The sequence below is a fragment of the Oncorhynchus keta genome, chromosome 8 (assembly GCF_023373465.1).
Source record: "Oncorhynchus keta strain PuntledgeMale-10-30-2019 chromosome 8, Oket_V2, whole genome shotgun sequence".
In the NCBI taxonomy this organism is placed as follows: Eukaryota; Metazoa; Chordata; class Actinopteri; order Salmoniformes; family Salmonidae; genus Oncorhynchus; species Oncorhynchus keta.
The window spans coordinates 43,797,943-43,818,316 of NC_068428.1; the positions used below are offsets into that span (position 1 = coordinate 43,797,943).

At 45.2% G+C, this 20,374-nt stretch overlaps 1 protein-coding gene across 1 annotated transcript in view; it reads left to right on the plus strand.

Moving 5' to 3' along the window:
* The window catches only part of LOC118378235 (kinesin-like protein KIF13B), an 84,579-nt gene that overhangs the window by 53,517 nt on the left and 10,688 nt on the right, over positions 1 to 20,374 (plus strand). Inside the window, exons 27-37 of the mRNA XM_052524340.1 lie at positions 523 to 672; positions 1,246 to 1,345; positions 1,790 to 1,916; positions 6,395 to 6,450; positions 7,305 to 7,426; positions 14,879 to 15,055; positions 15,329 to 15,421; positions 16,101 to 16,259; positions 16,798 to 16,875; positions 17,284 to 17,343; positions 19,349 to 19,460. Of these exons, the coding sequence (XP_052380300.1) occupies positions 523 to 672; positions 1,246 to 1,345; positions 1,790 to 1,916; positions 6,395 to 6,450; positions 7,305 to 7,426; positions 14,879 to 15,055; positions 15,329 to 15,421; positions 16,101 to 16,259; positions 16,798 to 16,875; positions 17,284 to 17,343; positions 19,349 to 19,460 (1,234 nt within the window). The remainder of the gene's footprint in view (positions 1 to 522; positions 673 to 1,245; positions 1,346 to 1,789; positions 1,917 to 6,394; positions 6,451 to 7,304; positions 7,427 to 14,878; positions 15,056 to 15,328; positions 15,422 to 16,100; positions 16,260 to 16,797; positions 16,876 to 17,283; positions 17,344 to 19,348; positions 19,461 to 20,374) is intronic.

Here is a 20,374-nt window from a genome sequence, read left to right on the forward strand (position 1 = left end):
ATCCCCCTCCCCACCCAGGGCCAGTCTCAGACTCAGTAACCATGCCTCTAACCTTAACCCTGTCTCTATCCCCCTCCCCACCCAGGGCCAGTCTCAGACTCAGTAACCATGCCTCTAACCTTAACCCTGTCTCTATCCCCCTCCCCACCCAGGGCCAGTCTCAGACTCAGTAACCATGCCTCTAACCTTAACCCTGTCTCTATCCCCCTCCCCACCCAGGGCCAGTCTGACTCAGTAACCATGCCTCTAACCTTAACCCTGTCTCTATCCCCCTCCCCACCCAGGGCCAGTCTGACTCAGTAACCATGCCTCTAACCTTAACCCTGTCTCTATCCCCCTCCCCACCCAGGGCCAGTCTGACTCAGTAACCATGCCTCTAACCTTAACCCTGTCTCTATCCCCTCCCCACCCAGGGCCAGTCTCCAGTAACCATGCCTCTAACCTCCCCATCCCCCAGGGCCAGTCTGACTCAGTAACCATGCCTCTAACCTTAACCCTGTCTCTATCCCCCTCCCCACCCAGGGCCAGTCTCGTCGTTTGCAGGTGGAGGTACGGTCTGTACCTGACTCAGGAACCATGCCCCTCATCGCCACAAACATCCTCTCTGTATCCATTGGCAACGTGGAGGTACGAGAGATCTGCCGCTGGGATGAGGACGTGGACAGCTATCAGGTAACACTGACTGCAATCCGTTTTAATAGTTAGTTTGAGACGTTGGGAGAATCTCAATTGCATTTTTTTTGTTGATTCTTCACGTCATCTCTTCTCGTTGCCTCCTCAAAAAGAAAAAAATGTGGATTAGAAGGTCAGAGGTCCATCCCCTCTGCCTTTCTCATCCAGTGGGTTTTTAGGAGGTGAGGAAAGAGGATGGGAGAAATCAAGAAAATGCAATGGATGTTCTCGCATAAGAGTTGAGTGAAGGAAAGTAGTCACAGGGGGTTGTTTAGTAGGGCACAGCAAAGCAAAACTGAACTTTGTTCTGATAATACCGTGTGTGTGTGTAATATAATAAATATATGCCATTTAGCAGACGCTTTTATCCAAAGCGACTTACAGTCATGTGTGCATACATTCTACGTATGGGTGGTCCCGGGGATCGAACCCACTACCCTGGTGTTACAAGCGCCATGCTCTACCAAGGACGTGTGTGTGTGTGTGTGTGTGTGTGTGTGTGTGTGTGTGTGTGTGTGTGTGTGTGTGTGTGTGTGTGTGTGTGTGTGTGTGTGTGTGTGTGTGTGTGTGCAGGAAGGTGATCTGGAGAGGTTGAGAGACCAGTGGCTGACCACTCTCACTAAGAGGCAACAGTACCTGGACCAGCACCTGCAGAAGATGGTCCAAAAGCCCGGTCCGACTGACTGACACATTACATTACACACAGAGCATATTCATGACTTGTATTTGAACAAAAATATTAGTAATAATGAGTGTTTTACAGTTGAAATACTATTAATAATGAGAGTATGCCAGTTAAAATACTATTATTAACAGTAGTAATAATGAGTGTTATACAGTTAAAATAGTATTGATAATGAGTGTTTTACAGTTAAAATAGTATTGATAATGAGTGTTTTACAGTTAAAATAGTATTAATAATGAGTGTTTTACAGTTAAAATAGTATTAATAATGAGTGTTTTACAGTTAAAATACTATTAATAATGAGTGTTTTACAGTTAAAATAGTATTGATAATGAGTGTTTTACAGTTAAAATAGTATTGATAATGAGTGTTATACAGTTAAATAGTATTGATAATGAGTGTTATGCAGCTAAAATAGTATTGTGTTTGTAGATAAGTCAGAGGATGACGTGGAGAGGGAGGCCCAGCTGTTAGAGTGGCGTTTGACCCTGACAGAGGAACGTAACTCCGTCCTGTTACCTTCGGCTGGTAGCGGGATCCCTGGAGCCCCCGCTGAGAGGTAAAGGGTGTGTGTGTGTGAGTGCGTTTGTGTTTGTTCACATGCCCGTAATTGCTAATAACCCATCTGCAACCGCCAGACTATATGTCAAAATCTGAGGTCTGCACCCGACCCACTAATATAGAAAATACGCTGCCACAGTCAGAGATACCGGAACATTCTTTTTGACAGGGGGTGCAGGAGCCATTTTTTTCCCCAAGCCTAATGTTTCTGCTTATAATTTCTGACAATTTGGTTGCTATTTGTTAGTCAACTTGTCTATAATTTAGATTTTCAACCTGTCCCTGACCTGGTCTGTAAAACCAATTTATTTCAAGCAGACCACCATAGTCCCTGTGCCCAAGAACACCAAGGTAACCTGTCTAAATGAGTATCGCTCTGCAGCACTCACATCTATATCCATTAAATGGGTTTGAAAGGCTGGTCATGGCTCATATCAACACCATCATCCCAGACACCCCTTGACCCACTCCAATTCGCATACCGCCCCCAAAAAATCCACAGATGACGCAATATCTCCTCCACACTGCCCTCATACACCTGGACTAAATGAATACTTATGTAAGAATCAATCAATCAAATGTATTTATAAAGCCCTTTTTACATCAGCTGATGTCACAAAACGCTGTACAGAAACCCAGCCTAAAACCCCAAACAGCAAGCAATGCAGGTGTAGAAGCATGGTGGCTAGGAAAAACTCCCTAGAAAGGCAGGAACCTAGGAAGAAACCTAGAGAGGAACCAGGCTATGAGGGGTGGCCAGTCCTCTTTCTGGCTGTGCAGAATGCTGTTCATTGACTACAGCCCAGCATTCAACACCATTGTCCCCTCCAAGCTCATCACCAAGCTGGGACCCTGGAACTGAACCCCTCCCTCTGAAACTTGATCCTGGACTTCCTGATGGGCCGTCCCCAGGCGGTGTTGGTAGTCAACAACATATCTGCCACGCGAACCATCAACACCGGGTCCCTTCAGGGATGCGTGCTTAGTCCCCTCCTGTACTCTGTTCTGTTCACCCACGACTGCATGGCCTCGCACGACTCCAACATTACTCCAACAACATTAAAATGAAGTTTTCTGATGACACAACAATGGGTCGTCTGATCACGACGATGATGAGACGGCCTTGGTGACAACAACCTCTTGTCTCAACGTCAGCAAGACAAAGGAGCTGATTGGGGACTACAGGAAACGGAGAGGCGAGCACCCCCCCCATCCACATTAATGGGGCTGTAGTGGAGCTGCTCGAGAGCTTAAAGTTCCTCCGTGTCCACATCAATAAGTAATTGATATGGTCTACACACACCCACACAGGTGTGAATAGGGCACGACAACACCTCTTCCCCCTCAGGAGGCTGAAAAGCTTTCGGTCCTCAGATCCTCAAAAGTTGTACAGCTGCACCATCGAGAGCATCTTGACTGGCTCATCATCAAATCAAATCACATGTTATTTGTCACATACACATGGTGAGCAGATGTTAATGCGAGTGTAGCGAAATGCTTGCGCTTCTAGTTCTGACCATGCAGTCATAGCTAATAAGTAATCTAACCTAACTATTTCACAACAACTACCTTACAAGTGTAACGGAATGAATAAGAATATGCACAAAAAAAAATTAATGAGCGATGGCCGAACGGCATAGGCAAGATGCTGTAGATGGTATAGAGTACAGTATATGTTGTCTTTACTCTCATTAAACTGAAGACTTATGGTTTTTATCAAAGATTCTCTGTAATTAGTATTACGCGATTAGACTGATTAATCATGTAAATGTAATTAACTAGGAAGTCGGGGCACCAAGGAAAATATTCAGATTACAAAGTTATCATTTCCTAAAATAACTTTTCAGATATTTTTTTCTGATCAATTAGTCTTCGAATTAATTCATTATTTACTTTACCTCACGTTAGTCTCATTCCAAACGTCGTAAATTGTTGGTTATCTGCGCGAACCCAGTCTTCATTGAGTCATCCATACATCAATTGTCTTAAATAATTTCTTTATTACTAACTAAGTAATTCACAGAAATGCATAAATAAACAGTAAATATGGTTACATGAAATGATGGGAGAATGTGCCCTAGTGGGCTGAACCGGCATGGCGGCTTGTTAGACAAAAGGGGAAGTGGGGGTCGACTAAGAAGTCACTACAGAGTTAATAATTCTAACAATTGAAATGCTAATACTTTACATATGAACGCTCACTCATTCGGGAACAATTGCAATCAATATATATATTTACGCTCAGTGTGTCGTCTTGATTGCTGGTGAAAAGTTTGCTTCTTTTGTAGAATTTTCCGTCTCTTTCCCTCTTTCGGTTGTGGTAAGAGGGGATAGTTCAGAGTGACATTCGTTATAGAATGGGTGTTTCGGCGGTTGTCGTTCTTCGCGTTCAATGATACCGAATTCCTAGCTGCAGACTAGTAATTCATATCAAAGACTTGTTCTTATTCTGTCAGTATCGATAGTCTAAGAGTTTAACCACGTGGTTTGGTTAAAAGATTCAGCAATGATCTACAACCTTTGTCCCTCCTAATGGAGAAAAACATGGTCTGAAACCTTTACTCTCGTACTTGAGGTCTGCTGATCGAAAACCCGAGTGGGGGTTTTATTCGGAAGAGCCGAAAAGGGCTGTCCCAGGATGTCTGACCCTAACTGGGCTCAGGGGCGGTCCTCTGATTTAGTTCAAATCAAAAGGGAATTGTATTTTTCTTCATTAAACAGTCCAAAATCATATTACATAATTATACAAACAGTATCATACTCACTCATTCATCTTATACAACAATTAGATGTAAACCTCATATCTGAGGCTATTATGTAAACAGCGTTATGGTAATGTGGCTGCACCGTCTCCCATGAGCCTCACCAAGTTGTACCAAACGGACCAGTTCGTAGCTGGATTCTTCACCGATCTTTTATACTTTCTCCGGAACATGAAATTTGTTCGGACCTCAAGTTCTGAGGTGGAAGGAATTCCCTTATTCTCCATGAAAATCTACTCTCTCTATACTGTGTGTTCATGAGGAGACCTTCAGGAATTTACGACGTCTCTCTGACCACAGCAACCAAGTTGAAGGAGGCAAGGGGGAGGCAGGGAGAGGGGGATGGGCTTGCTATACCCAAAGAGGCCAACGTCATGACACATGAGATGAGTAATGTAGAGTATGTAAGCATTATATAAAGTGGCATTGTTTAAAGTGTCTAGTGATACATTTATTACATACATTTTGTCCTTATTAAAGTGGCTAGAGATGAATCAGTATGTTGGCAGCAGCCACTCAATGTTAGTGATGGCTGTTTAACAGTCTGATGGCCTTGAGCTGTTTTTCAGTCTCTCGGTACCAGCTTTGATGCACCTGTACAGACCTCGCCTTCTGGATGATAGCGGGGAGAACAGGCAGTGGCTCGGGTGGTTGTTGTCCTTGATGATCTTTATGGCCTTCCTGTGACATCGGGTGGTGCAGGTGTCCTGGAGGGCAGGTAGTTTGCCCCCCGGTGATGCGTTGTGCAGACCTCACTACCCTCTGGAGAGCCTTACGGTTGTGGGAGGAGCAGTTGCCGTACCAGGCGGTGATACAACCTGGTATACGACATGCCATATTTCAAGTCCCACGTCCCTGACTGTTGAATTTTATAGCGACTCACAATCATCACACACACACACAACAGCTTTCCAAACATTAGACTACTGTTATGACCCCTCCTTCTATTGATGTTCAACTCTCCCGCTTTTCTCTTATTCAATTAAACTGATGTTGATCCACTGAGACAAAAAGGACAATGTTCCCTTACTTTGTCTGCTGGTGTGTATTTGGCGCTGTACCGTTAGGCCCGGAATCTGAGACTTAAGTCCAGATAAGAATAACGAAAGAACCTCAATTTCTTTTGAAATTAACCTTTTATTTAACCTTTGTTTAACTAGGCGAGTCCGTTAAGAACAAATTCTTATTTACATTGACGGCCTACCAGGGAACAGTGCCTGCCTTGTTCAGGAGCAGAACAATATATTTTTACCTTGACAGCTCGGGGGATTCGATCCAGCAACCTTTTGCTACTGGCCCGACACTCTAGACTACCTGTCGCCTCTCAAAAAAGCCTATAGATGTGACTTGTCTTTATTTAACCCGCCCGCCACAGTATTTCATGACCCTAAACCTGCCCACCCTGCAGATAAAGGATGAGGGGAGATACCTAGTCAGTTGTACAACTGAAGTCAGAAGGGAACGGGGGGTTGCCTTAATCGACATCCACGGCACCTGGGGAACAGTGGGTTAACTGCCTTGCTCAGGGGCAGAACAACAGATTTTTACCTTGTCAGCTTGGGGATTCGATCCAGCAACCTTTCGGTTTACTGGCCCAACGCTGTAACCACTTGGCTACCACAGGGACTGCGGGTTGTGAGTGAACCCGCGCATCACTAGCGTGCGTGTTGGAGCTGTGTGCGCTCAGTGTTCTGATTTGCCTATTTCCCCACAGAGATCCTGTTCCTGGGATGGAGGCACACATTCCTGTTCTCTTCCTGGACCTCAGTGGTATGTTCTGTTGTTCCTTCTGTCCTCTCCTATCTTCACTATCATCAGTGGTATCATCAGTGGTATGTTTCGTTGTGTCTTCTGTCCTCCCCTATCTTCACCATCATCAGTGGTATGTTCCGTTGTGTCTTCTGTCCTCCCCTATCTTCACCATCATCAGTGGTATGTTCCGTTGTGTCTTCTGTCCTCCCCTATCTTCACCATCATCAGTGGTATGTTCCGTTCCTTCTGTCCTCCCCTATCTTCACCATCACCAGTGGTATGTTCCGTTGTGTCTTCTGTCCTCCCCTATCTTCACCATCATCAGTGGTATGTTCTGTTGTTCCTTCTGTCCTCCCCTATCTTCACCATCATCAGTGGTATGTTCTGTTGTTCCTTCTGTCCTCCCCTATCTTCACCATCATCAGTGGTATGTTCCGTTGTGTCTTCTGTCCTCCCCTATCTTCACCATCATCAGTGGTATGTTCCGTTCCTTCTGTCCTCCCCTATCTTCACCATCATCAGTGGTATGTTCCGTTGTGTCTTCTGTCCTCCCCTATCTTCACCATCATCAGTGGTATGTTCCGTTGTGTCTTCTGTCCTCCCCTATCTTCACCATCATCAGTGGTATGTTCCGTTCCTTCTGTCCTCCCCTATCTTCACCATCACCAGTGGTATGTTCCATCTGTCCTCCCCTATTTTCACCATCATCAGTGGTATGTTCCGTTCCTTCTGTCCTCCCCTATCTTCACCATCAGTGGTATGTTCCGTTGTTCCTTCTGTCCTCCCCTATCTTCACTATCATCAGTGGTATGTTCCATTGTTCCTCTATCTTACCCCCCCCCCACCCCCCCCTCTCTCTTCTCGCCCTCCAGCTGATGATTTCCAGGATAACCTATCTGCTCCACTGGCTGGGGGTCTAGATGCCATGCTTAACCAGGAGGATGAGGATGCGTTTTTTGACTTGCACATCGTCAAGCACTACGATGGAGGAGAGGTGAGGACCATAGAGAGACAATCACACAAACACAGCATTGTGGGCTTTGTCACACCCAACCTCACACTTAACACCTTTTTATCAATCCTCTCGTCTAAAAACATATACAAGCTCAGATCCCAGTCTTGTTTTCTGCTAACAGTCATGAACATTAGAACAGACTGTGAGGGGGGGGGGGGGGGGTGTTTTCACTACTCTGCCCACTGGCCTTGGAATTCCCTCCAAGCCAAGCTAAAACTACAGGACCTGGTGTCCCAGGAGGAGTTCTGTCCTTGGAATTCCCTCCAAGCCAAGCTAAAACTACAGGACCTGGTGTCCCAGGAGGAGTTCTGTCCTTGGAATTCCCTCCAAGCCAAGCTAAAACTAGAGGACCTGGTGTCCCTGGAGGAGTTCTGTCCTTGGAATTCCCTCCAAGCCAAGCTAAAACTACAGGACCTGGTGTCCCAGGAGGAGTTCTGTCCTTGGAATTCCCTCCAAGCCAAGCTAAAACTACAGGACCTGGTGTCCCTGGAGGAGTTCTGTCCTTGGAATTCCCTCCAAGCCAAGCTAAAACTACAGGACCTGGTGTCCCTGGAGGAGTTCTGTCCTTGGAATTCCCTCCAAGCCAAGCTAAAACTAGAGGACCTGGTGTCCCTGGAGGAGTTCAAAGGACAAATAGATTAACAGGTTGTTGGTATGTAGTTGGTTCTAGTTGTCGCCCGATGGCACTAGTCGTGTTGCCTTATGGAAGGAAGGATAATGTCTCACTTGAAGCATTTTGAATAGTGATGGGGGACAAAAGCATACAGATACAACTCCCAAGTATATACATTTTTTAAATGATAATATACACTACCGTTCAAAAGTTTGGGGTCACTTGGAAATGTCCTTGTTTTTAAAAGAAGAGTCCATTTAAAATAGAATCAAATTGATCAGAAATACAGTGTAGACATTGTTAATGTTATAAATGACTATTTCAGCTGGAAATGGCAGATAAAAAAATATATATATATATATATTTTTTAAATGGAATATCTACATAGGCGTACAGAGGCTCATTGTCAGCAACCATCACTCCTGTGTTCCAATGGCACGTTGTGTTAGCTAATCCAAGTTTATCATTTTAAAAGGCTAATTGATCATTAGAAAACCCTTTTGCAATTATGTTAGCACAGCTGAAAACTGTTGTACTGATTAAAGAAGCAATAAAACTGGCCTTTAGACTTGTTGAGTATCTGGAGCATCAGCATTTGTGGGTTCGATTACAGGTTCAAAATGGCCAGAAACAAATAACTTTCTTCTGAAATTCGTCATTCTATTCTTGTTCTAAGAAATTCATTTTTTTCATGTGAGAAATTGCCAACACTGTGTACTGCTCCCTTCACAGAAGGGGAGGCCCCGGGGAGGCCCCGGTGCACAAGCAAGAGTACAAATACATTGGTGTCTAGTTTGAGAAACAGACGCCTCACAAGTCCTCAACTGGCAGCTTCATTAAATATAGTACCCAGAAAACACCAGTCTCAACGTCAACAGTGAAGAGGTGACTCCAGGATGCTGGCCTTCTCGACAGAGTTGCAAAGAAAAATCCATATCTCAGGCTGGCCAATAAAAATAATAGATTAAGATGGGCATAAGAACACAAACACTGGACAGAGGAACTCTGCCTAGAAGGCCAGCATCCCAGAGTCGTCTCTTCACTGTTGACGTTGAGACTGGACAGAGGAACTCTGCCTAGAAGGCCAGCATCCCAGAGTCGTCTCTTCACTGTTGACGTTGAGACTGGACAGAGGAACTCGGCCTAGAAGGCCAGCATCCCAGAGTCGTCTCTTCACTGTTGACGTTGAGACTGGACAGAGGAACTCTGCCTAGAAGGCCAGCATCCCAGAGTCGCCTTCACTGTTGACGTTGAGACTGGACAGAGGAACTCTGCCTAGAAGGCCAGCATCCCAGAGTCGTCTCTTCACTGTTGACGTTGAGACTGGACAGAGGAACTCTGCCTAGAAGGCCAGCATCCCAGAGTCGTCTCTTCACTGTTGACGTTGAGACTGGACAGAGGAACTCTGCCTAGAAGGCCAGCATCCCAGAGTCGTCTCTTCACTGTTGACGTTGAGACTGGACAGAGGAACTCTGCCTAGAAGGCCAGCATCTCAGGGTCGTCTCTTCACTGTTGACGTTGAGACTGGACAGAGGAACTCTGCCTAGAAGGCCAGCATCCCAGAGTCGTCTCTTCACTGTTGACGTTGAGACTGGACAGAGGAACTCTGCCTAGAAGGCCAGCATCCCAGAGTCGTCTCTTCACTGTTGACGTTGAGACTGGACAGAGGAACTCTGCCTAGAAGGCCAGCATCCCAGAGTCGTCTCTTCACTGTTGACGTTGAGACTGGACAGAGGAACTCTGCCTAGAAGGCCAGCATCCCAGAGTCGTCTCTTCACTGTTGACGTTGAGACTGGACAGAGGAACTCTGCCTAGAAGGCCAGCATCCCAGAGTCGTCTCTTCACTGTTGACGTTGAGACTGGACAGAGGAACTCTGCCTAGAAGGCCAGCATCCCAGAGTCGTCTCTTCACTGTTGACGTTGAGACTGGACAGAGGAACTCTGCCTAGAAGGCCAGCATCCCAGAGTCGTCTCTTCACTGTTGACGTTGAGACTGGACAGAGGAACTCTGCCTAGAAGGCCAGCATCCCAGAGTCGTCTCTTCACTGTTGACGTTGAGACTGGACAGAGGAACTCTGCCTAGAAGGCCAGCATCTCAGGGTCGTCTCTTCACTGTTGACGTTGAGACTGGACAGAGGAACTCGGCCTAGAAGGCCAGCATCCCAGAGTCGTCTCTTCACTGTTGACGTTGAGACTGGACAGAGGAACTCGGCCTAGAAGGCCAGCATCCCAGAGTCGTCTCTTCACTGTTGACGTTGAGACTGGACAGAGGAACTCTGCCTAGAAGGCCAGCATCCCAGAGTCGTCTCTTCACTGTTGACGTTGAGACTGGACAGAGGAACTCTGCCTAGAAGGCCAGCATCCCAGAGTCGTCTCTTCACTGTTGACGTTGAGACTGGACAGAGGAACTCTGTTTATTATTATTATTATTAGAAGGCCAGCATCCCAGAGTCGTCTCTTCACTGTTGACGTTGAGACTGGACAGAGGAACTCTGCCTAGAAGGCCAGCATCCCAGAGTCGTCTCTTCACTGTTGACGTTGAGACTGGACAGAGGAACTCGGCCTAGAAGGCCAGCATCCCAGAGTCGTCTCTTCACTGTTGACGTTGAGACTGGTGTTTTGCGGGTACTATTTAATGAAGTTGCTTTCAAAAATAAGGACATTTCTTTCTTTTTTTATATATTTTATTTTTGCATTTTCCAATTAAGAACATTCAAAACAAAAGTGAAACGATATTAGACAACGATAGGACAAAGTGACAGTAACAGACGAACGTAACAAAAATAAATTATAATTATAGTTATATAAACAAACATCCAATAATAAATTTAAAAAATATGTTAAAAAAATATATATTTAAAAAAATAACGAGACATTGGATCACCTGCCGTAGGCTACATAATTACGTGTGAAACATTATGTGAGGATTATATATAGATTCAATCAATGAGATGTGGGGGGAGATTCTCCATATAGTCAATAAAAGGTTGCCAAATTCTGTAAAATGTCTTTAACTTATTTTCTTATTATTAGTATTATTATTATTCTTATAACTTATTATTTTTTCCTCAAGCAGTAAGTGATTTTCTCCAAAGGGATACAACTATTAACTTCCGAAAGCCACATTGCAACTGGCAGGGAGGAGTCCAATTTCCATTTCAAGGCAATACATTTCTTGGCCATCGCTAGCAATATTTCTGTTAGCTTTATAGTATGGCTTTGCCTAAGATTGGTGTTGGTAAAGTTACCCAGTAGACAGACCTCCGGGTCTAAAGGGAATGCAACCCTGTGAATTGAGGATATGGTATCGCATACCCCCTGCCAGAAACCGTGTAGTTTTGAACACTGCCAAGTGGAATGGAGGAATGTTCCTTCATCTGAGCCACATCTAAAACATAGGGAGGAGATATCTGGGTTGAACCCATGCAGTCTAGATGGGGTGATATAGAGCTGATGGAGGAAATTAAACTGGATCAGTCTGTATCTGGAGTTCAATGTGGATGTAACCCCTAAAAGGAAACTTGTGCTTGATGGTATGATGGTCAAAGACAGACAACGGTAAGATTTCGCTTTTATCAAGATTGACCTTATATCCAGAGAAAGAACTATAACACTGTAGTGGGATCTGCAAGTGAGAGAGGGAGTGTTCTTGGTTTGTTAGGAATAAGATAAGGTCGTCCGCAAAGAGTGATAATTTATGGGTATGGGGGCCCACCTCAAAGCCATGTATGTCAGGGCACTTTCCAATAGCCTCAGCCAACGGTTCGATGGCGAGAGCAAAGAGGTGGGGGCTAATTGGGCAACCTTGTCTGTTCCCCCTATAAAGAGGGAAAGAGGAGGAAGTAATCCCATTGGTAGCAATCCTAGCTTTAGGAGATTTGTAGAGTGATTTTATCAAATTTACAAACACGGTACCGAAACCGAACTTTTCCAAGACGCGAAAGAGGTATGTATGGCCATTCAACCCTATCAAAGGCCTTTTCAGCGTCGAGGGAGACTGCGACACCAGGTATTTTGTTTTTGTTAGCAAGGTGAATTATAAATAAGGACATTTCTAAGTGACCCCAAACTTTTGAATGGTAGTGTATATCGATTTCATATTTTTCTTTGGTACTGCGTTACTTTGCACTAGTCGGCTGTACCTGGGTCAAAATTCAGGTATTTTTTTTATCTTATAGCTTATTTAAAAAGAAGACGGAGGTTTACATTTGTATTTCCTCGACTGATGGAAACAGGTTTTCTCATGCTTTTCCTTGTCCTTCTGCAACAGTGAACAATATGTTTAACATCAAATTGCAAACAAAATCGCAGTATCAAATCTGAAGACATATAGAATTGTGAGAACTGCGCCTAATTATCTTGGTAATATTGTATCTCGAGGTCCCTGGCAATCCCCCACCCTGATTCCAAGAACACAGGATGAGATGTTACTATCCTTTGTGCAAGCACTTCCAAGAGTTAATGAACAGTGAGCGTGGTGAAATTTGGGGAGCGCATCGTCAGTAGTGTACCTGATCTTAATACTGGAGTGTCTTTTGACATATATTGCGCTGTTTTTTCAGACTTTTGTGTTGTGCATGTTCTTAACTGATATGCTACTTTTATATTGATGTACAGTATGACAGTCTGGTGGCCGTCATGTGACTGTCTGTCTGTCTGGTGGCCGTCATGTGACTGTCTGTCTGGTGGCCGTCATGTGACTGTCTGTCTGGAACTGACCTGTTGAGGCTGCTGTCTTGGTCCAGGTCTCTCAGCGAGACTAACCTGGTTAAAGAAAGGTTGAATTAAAACACTGGTTTGGACTTGTTAGGTTTATTGTGATGGTCACAGGACAATATTTTGAGAACCATTGCTTTTCAATGCTTGTTCTAGCAAACCAAATATACACTTTTCTATCCCTGGAGCTCTACTCCAGCAAACCAAATATACACTTTTCTATCCCTGGAACTCTACTCCTGCAAACCAATTATACACTTTTCTATCCCTGGAGCCCTACTCCAGCAAACCAATGTTGTGGAAATTCTTACACACAAGGACACTTGAAGTCCATCTTAAATGAATAATTTGTCAGTGTACTGGAGAGGTTCCAACCAACTCAATGCACCATAGTACAGAAAACTCTCCCGGGGCTGTCCCACCAGTTGTCCTATACACTACCGGTCAAAAGTTTTAGAACACCTACTCATTCAAAGGTTTTTCTATGTTTGTACTGTTTTCTACATTGTAGAATAATAGTGAAGACATCAAAACTACTAAATAACACATATGGAATCATGTAGTAACCAAAAAAAACTACTCAAAATATATATTTTATATTTGAGATTCTTCAAATTGCCACCCTTTGCCTTGATGACAGCTTTGCACACTTTTGGCATTCTCTCAACCAGCTTCATGAGGTAGTCACCTGGAATGCATTTCAATTAACAAGTGTGCCTTGTTAAAAGTTCATTTGTGGAATTTCTTTCCTTAATGCGTTTGAGCCAATCAGTTGTGTTGTGACAAGGTGGGGGTGTATACAGAATATAGCCCTATTTGGTAAAAGACAAAGTCCATATTATGGCAAGAACAGTTCAAATAAGCAAAGAGAAATGACAGTCTGTTACTTTAAGACATGAAGGTCAGGCAATCCAGAAAATGTCAAGAAGTTTCTTGAAGTGCAGTCGCAAAACCATCAAACGCTATGATGAAACTGTCTCTGACGAGGACCACAACAGGAAAGGAAGACGTGACTGACCAAGGCTGGTTCATACCACGTGATGGACCAAGGCTGGTTCATACCACGTGATGGACCAAGGCTGGTTCATACCACGTGAGGGACCAAGGCTGGTTCATACCACGTGAGGGACCAAGGCTGGTTCATACCACGTGAGGGACCAAGGCTGGTTCATACCACGTGAGGGACCAAGGCTGGTTCATACCACGTGAGGGACCAAGGCTGGTTCATACCACGTGAGGGACCAAGGCTGGTTCATACCACGTGAGGGACCAAGGCTGGTTCATACCACGTGAGGGACCAAGGCTGGTTCATACCACGTGAGGGACCAAGGCTGGTTCATACCACGTGAGGGACCAAGGCCGGTTCATACCACGTGAGGACCAAGGCTGGTTCATACCACGTGAGGGACCAAGGCTGGTTCATACCACGTGAGGGACCAAGGCTTCATACCACGTGAGGGACCAAGGCCGGTTCATACCACGTGAGAGACCAAGGCTGGTTCATACCACGTGAGGGACCAAGGCTGGTTCATACCACGTGAGGGACCAAGGCTGGTTCATACCACGTGAGGGACCAAGGCTGGTTCATACCACGTGAGGGACCAAGGCTGGTTCATACCACGTGAGGGACCAAGGCTGGTTCATACCACGTGAGGGACCAAGGCTGGTTCATACCACGTGAGGGACCAAGGCTGGTTCATACCACGTGAGGGACCAAGGCTGGTTCATACCACGTGAGGGACCAAGGCTGGTTCATACCACGTGAGGGACCAAGGCTGGTTCATACCACGTGAGGGACCAAGGCTGGTTCATACCACGTGACGGACCAAGGCCTCTTTCTTCTTTCTAAGCTGAGATCTTGAAACTGAGAGATCTTTTTTTTGTTCTCAAAACACGGTCGTTCGTTCTCAAAACAACGTCTGGTCCTCCTGCCAGCTACTGATAGGGGTGAATTGTACAGTCAGCCACTTACAAGAACATAGAAATTGGTTTATAGAACAGCACATAAATAGAATATAGAAATTAGTTATAAGAATAGCTCAAACATGACAATTTCCCTTACACCAAGTACACACTTTTATACACCTTATCTCACCTCCCAGGTTGGTGCAGAGGCGTCGTGGGACTCTACGGTACATAACTGTCCCCAGCTGAGTCGCAGTGTGTCAGCTGACCTCAGGGTGTACCTGATCGTCAGGGTCGTAGTTCAGCTCTCTCACCCTGCTAACATGCACCTGGTCCTCCGAAAACGAATCTGTGTCAACCTAGCTGGACGACAGGTAGGAAGGAGAGACACGCATCAGACACGCACACACATCAGACACGCACACACACACACACAGACACACACACACTGGACTACAGGTCAGAAACCTGCTCAGTAAGTTGCTCCTCCTGTAACATACAGCTGTACATGTTTTTTTAGCATTCATTTAAAAAGATTCTTTATTCATTTCTGGGTATAATTATTAGTATCCAGCCTATAGCAATGGTTTTGTATGATGTAACGCCATTGGCTATAGTTGGGTTTTAATATCATGGTAATATATCAGGGTTGGGGTCAGAGTCTGTTCAAGAGGATGTCTCATCGCAGCACCATCCCTGGTTGTGGAGTCACCTTCGAGATCGTCTCCAACATCCCTGGGGTGAGCGAGGAACTATCGGTGCAAGCATGGCACCCATAAGCTATTCTATCTCAGTTTGCCAATCTCTGTATGCAATATCTATGGCAGTGAGCTGACCAGTCCCTCTGCTAGTGAGCTGACCAGTCCCTCTGCTAGTGAGCTGACCAGTCCCTCTGCTAGTGAGCTGACCAGTCCCTCTGCCAGTGAGCTGACCAGTCCCTCTGCCAGTGAGCTGACCAGTCCCTCTGCCAGTGAGCTGACCAGTCTCTCTGCCAGTGAGCTGACCAGTCTCTCTGCTAGTGAGCTGACCAGTCCCTCTGCTAGTGAGCTGACCAGTCCCTCTGCCAGTGAGCTGACCAGTCCCTCTGCCAGTGAGCTGACCAGTCCCTCTGCCAGTGAGCTGACCAGTCCCTCTGCCAGTGAGCTGACCAGTCCCTCTGCCAGTGAGCTGACCAGTCTCTCTGCCAGTGAGCTGACCAGTCCCTCTGGTAGTGAGCTGACCAGTCCCTCTGCCAGTGAGCTGACCAGTCCCTCTGCCAGTGAGCTGACCAGTGATTTCTTAAGTGCTAGTTTTACTGGAAGTGGTCCTCTCAGGAAGAAAGACTGTGGTTTGCAGGTCCCTGACACATGAAGGACCATAGCTTGCGGATCTCTCTTCCAAAAGGCCAACGCTGATCTAAGTCTCCTCCTCCTCCTCCAGCATGTCCAGGGTCCAGAGGACAGAGAGATGCTGGCCAGACTAGCAGCCAGTGTTGATGTTCAGGATGTCCAGTCAGGGGACAGTGAGGCTGCCATAGAGAAGTACCTCCGCAGTGTCCTGGCTGTAGAGAATATACTCACCCTGGACCGACTACGACAGGTCCACATGCACACACACAGACAACACGCACACACACACAATAGTACATATACTCAACTCTTACGTAACATAAACCGTGTGCCTGTGTCTGTCTGTGTCTTTGTGTGTCTGGGTCTGTGTGTGTCTGGGTCTGTGTGTGTCTGGGTCTGTGTGTGTCTGGGTCTGTGTGTGTCTGGGTCTGTGTGTGTCTGGGTCTGTGTGTGTCTGGGTCTGTGTGTGTCTGGGTCTGTGTGTGTCTGGGTCTGTGTGGGTCTGTGTGTGTCTGGGTCTGTGTGTGTGTCTGGGTCTGTGTGTGTCTGGGTCTGTGTGGGTCTGGGTCTGTGTGGGTCTGTGTGTGTCTGGGTCTGTGTGTGTCTGGGTCTGTGTGTGTCTGTGTGTGTCTGTCTGTCTGTGTGTCTGGGTCTGTGTATGTCTGTGTGTGTCTGGGTCTGTGTGTGTCTGGGTCTGTGTGGGTCTGTGTGTGTCTGTGTGTGTCTGTGTGTGTCTGTGTGTGTCTGTGTGTGTCTGGGTCTGTGTGTGTCTGTGTGTGTCTGTGCAGGAAGTAGCAGTAAAGGAGACGTTGTCTGTCAAGGCCAAGTCTCCAAGTCGTGCTCTCAGCTCTCCTAACGTGAACCGGGTAAGAATCTACATCACATGGTCTCCCTATCGTTCACTGATTACTCCAACCCATAACATCCTGCCTGTAACTGATTGGTCAACTGAGGCGTTCAAATCAAATGTATTTATAAAGCCCTTTTTTACATCAGCTGATGTCTCAAAGTGCTGTACAGAAACCCAGCTTAAAACCCCAAAACAGCAAGCGATGCAGGTGTAGAAGCACCTGCATAAGCTATTCTCATCAATTATTCCATGCCTATTTCTAGAAAATATTAACTTATTTTAGAATGTTTGTCTTTAGTTAATTAGTTAGTTAGTTAGTTAGTTAGTTAGTTAGTTAGTTAGTTAGTTAACCAGTAACACCTACGACAGCCTGTCCTAGTAACATGTTCCATGCTGATCTCACTCTGGTTTCAACCACCTTTAGCTGTCAAGATCCTGGAGCAGACAGGATCTGTCCTCCAATCACAGGCTAGATGACAACAAGGTGAGACTTTAACCAACGTCCTTATTGTTCTCAATGACTTACCTTGATAAATGTGTTTTTATTGAGTTTGAATTTATTTTTATTTTTTTAGAGGGACAGTGCACATTAATCAACGTTTCAGTAAAAGTGCCGGTTTTAGCCAGCCGGCTAATTTTCAACCGCAGTCCCTGGGCAGGTTATTAAAAACAATTACAATTTAGACAATCATTGAGCAGTGAGCACACGCAGAGCAACAGGACAAGCAAGACACAAACAGAGTAACACAGAACAAAAAGCAGCAAGACAAATTTCATAAAAGCAACAAAGTGTTTCCACACCTCACAAGCTACAGACAACAGACAACATGGAAAGCGGCAACACACAGCTAGGGACCATGTTCACAAATCTGATTGACCTTTAGCCATGTCTTCAAGCATTTTGTGAAAGTGTGATATGTGGTGCAGTTATGTGTGTCTGATGGCAGTGTATTCCAGACATGGGAAGCTCTCACAGAGAAAACGGATTTACTAAAGGTGCTTTTCCTTAAGGGAACTAACTATACAGTCACCTATAATAATAATATAATATATGCCATTTAGCAGACGCTTTTATCCAAAGCGACTTCCAGTCATGTGTGCATACATTCTACGTATGGGTGGTCCCGGGAATCGAACCCACTACCCTGGCGTTACAAGCGCCATGCTCTACCAACTGAGCTACAGAAGGACTCACCTCTCATTAGGCGTTCACAGCCAAGCTATAGTTATTCTCTAGTTTAATCATTTTTGTTGACATGGTCAAATAACTCGAGCATAGATTGGTAACTTATTTTTCCTAACTTGACACACAGAAACTAGTGGCCATGAATAACTTTGGTCTAAAATAATGGCACTGATTCGGGCCTATTATACAAGCTGAATTGGGCTGCTGTTCTGTTCTGCCAAACCTATTGCCGACCCCTGCTGTATTCTATTCTAGTGGGGATAGGAGGGGGGCAAATTTTATCTCGCCTAGGGCGGCAGAACGTACAAGACTGTTCTGCCGCTCTACATTTTTCGGGTGCGTGTGCACACGAGGTCCCGTATTGGGAAGAAATTCAATTGACTTTCACCCCGCTTATCAAATAGTCCCTAAAGAGTTTGAGAAAATAACACTGATGCATTCAGCTGTGTGAATATAAAGTCACTGCATCCTAAGATGACTGCACCAAACCAGTTGGTGGCGCTATAGAGCTCATTGACCCCAGATCAGTTGGTGGCGCTATAGAGCTCATTGACCCCAGACCAGTTGGTGGCGCTGTAGAGATCATTGACCCCAGACCAGTTGGTGGCGCTGTAGAGATCATTGACCCCAGACCAGTTGGTGGCGCTGTAGAGATCATTGACCCCAGACCAGTTGGTGGCGCTGTAGAGATCATTGACCCCAGACCAGTTGGTGGCGCTGTAGAGATCATTGACCCCAGACCAGTTGGTGGCGCTATAGAGATCATTGACCCCAGACAAGTTGGTGGCGCTATAGAGATCATTGACCCCAGACAAGTTGGTGGCGCTATAGAGATCATTGACCCCAGACCAGTTGGTGGCGCTATAGAGCTCATTGACCCCAGACCAGTTGGTGGCGCTATAGGATACCAGAGCATTAACTCTTGATCAAGTGGACTTTGTGTCTCATGCAAATGAATGTTAGGTTTATATTATGCAAACGAACAATGTGAAATAGTTCATACACTATAGTACTTGTTTTGTTATCCAACTGATCTTGTGTCCTTTTTGTCATTCTGTGAACAACTGTTCAATGCTGCTCGCAGCTATATTTTCAGTTTGAAATGCATATAGACGTCCCCATGCACACAGCCCATATTTTCAGCCCCTAGTTTCACCTATAGTTTCATTTGACTATGAAGCAGAATTGACAACATAAGATAAACAGTTTGAATAATTACAACAACAAAAAATTGTTGTTACAACAATACAGTAAAAAATATATAACAATATATGTAGATAATGTCTGCTTCTCGTCTCCTCAGGGCTGGTCAGAGAGTAACCAGGACCTGTCAGTGTTCTCTCCACCGTCCAACTCCAGGCGCCTCCTGCCTAGCTCCGCTCCGCCTCTGGCCCAGAACATCCACCCTGAGACGAGTGAGAACAACCAACAACGCCTCTGTTACGTCAGGGCTAATGATCGCTACCGCTAAACTTTTCTTCAGTTAGAACTGTCACTAGTGCTGCTCATCTGTTGGTTCATCTATCAGATCTGTCTTCTGTTTCTATGGTTTCATCTGTTGGTTCATCTATCAGATCTGTCTTCTGTTTCTATGGTTTCATCTGTTGGTTCATCTATCAGATCTGTCTTCTGTTTCTATGGTTTCATCTGTTGGTTCATCTATCAGATCTGTCTTCTGTTTCTATGGTTTCATCTGTTGGTTCATCTATCAGATCTGTCCTCTGTTTCTATGGTTTCATCTGTTGGTTCATCTATCAGATCTGTCTTCTGTTTCTATGGTTTCATCTGTTGGTTCATCTATCAGATCTGTCCTCTGTTTCTATGGTTTCATCTGTTGGTTCATCTATCAGATCTGTCCTCTGTTTCTATGGTTTCATCTGTTGGTTCATCTATCAGATCTGTCCTCTGTTTCTATGGTTTCATCTGTTGGTTCATCTATCAGATCTGTCCTCTGTTTCTATGGTTTCATCTGTTGGTTCATCTATCAGATCTGTCCTCTGTTTCTATGGTTTCATCTGTTGGTTCATCTATCAGATCTGTCCTCTGTTTCTATGGTTTCATCTGTTGGTTCATCTATCAGATCTGTCTTCTGTTTCTATGGTTTCATCTGTTGGTTCATCTATCAGATCTGTCCTCTGTTTCTATGGTTTCATCTGTTGGTTCATCTATCAGATCTGTCCTCTGTTTCTATGGTTTCATCTGTTGGTTCATCTATCAGATCTGTCCTCTGTTTCTATGGTTTCATCTGTTGGTTCATCTATCAGATCTGTCTTCTGTTTCTCTATGGTTTCATCTGTTGGTTCATCTATCAGATCTGTCCTCTGTTTCT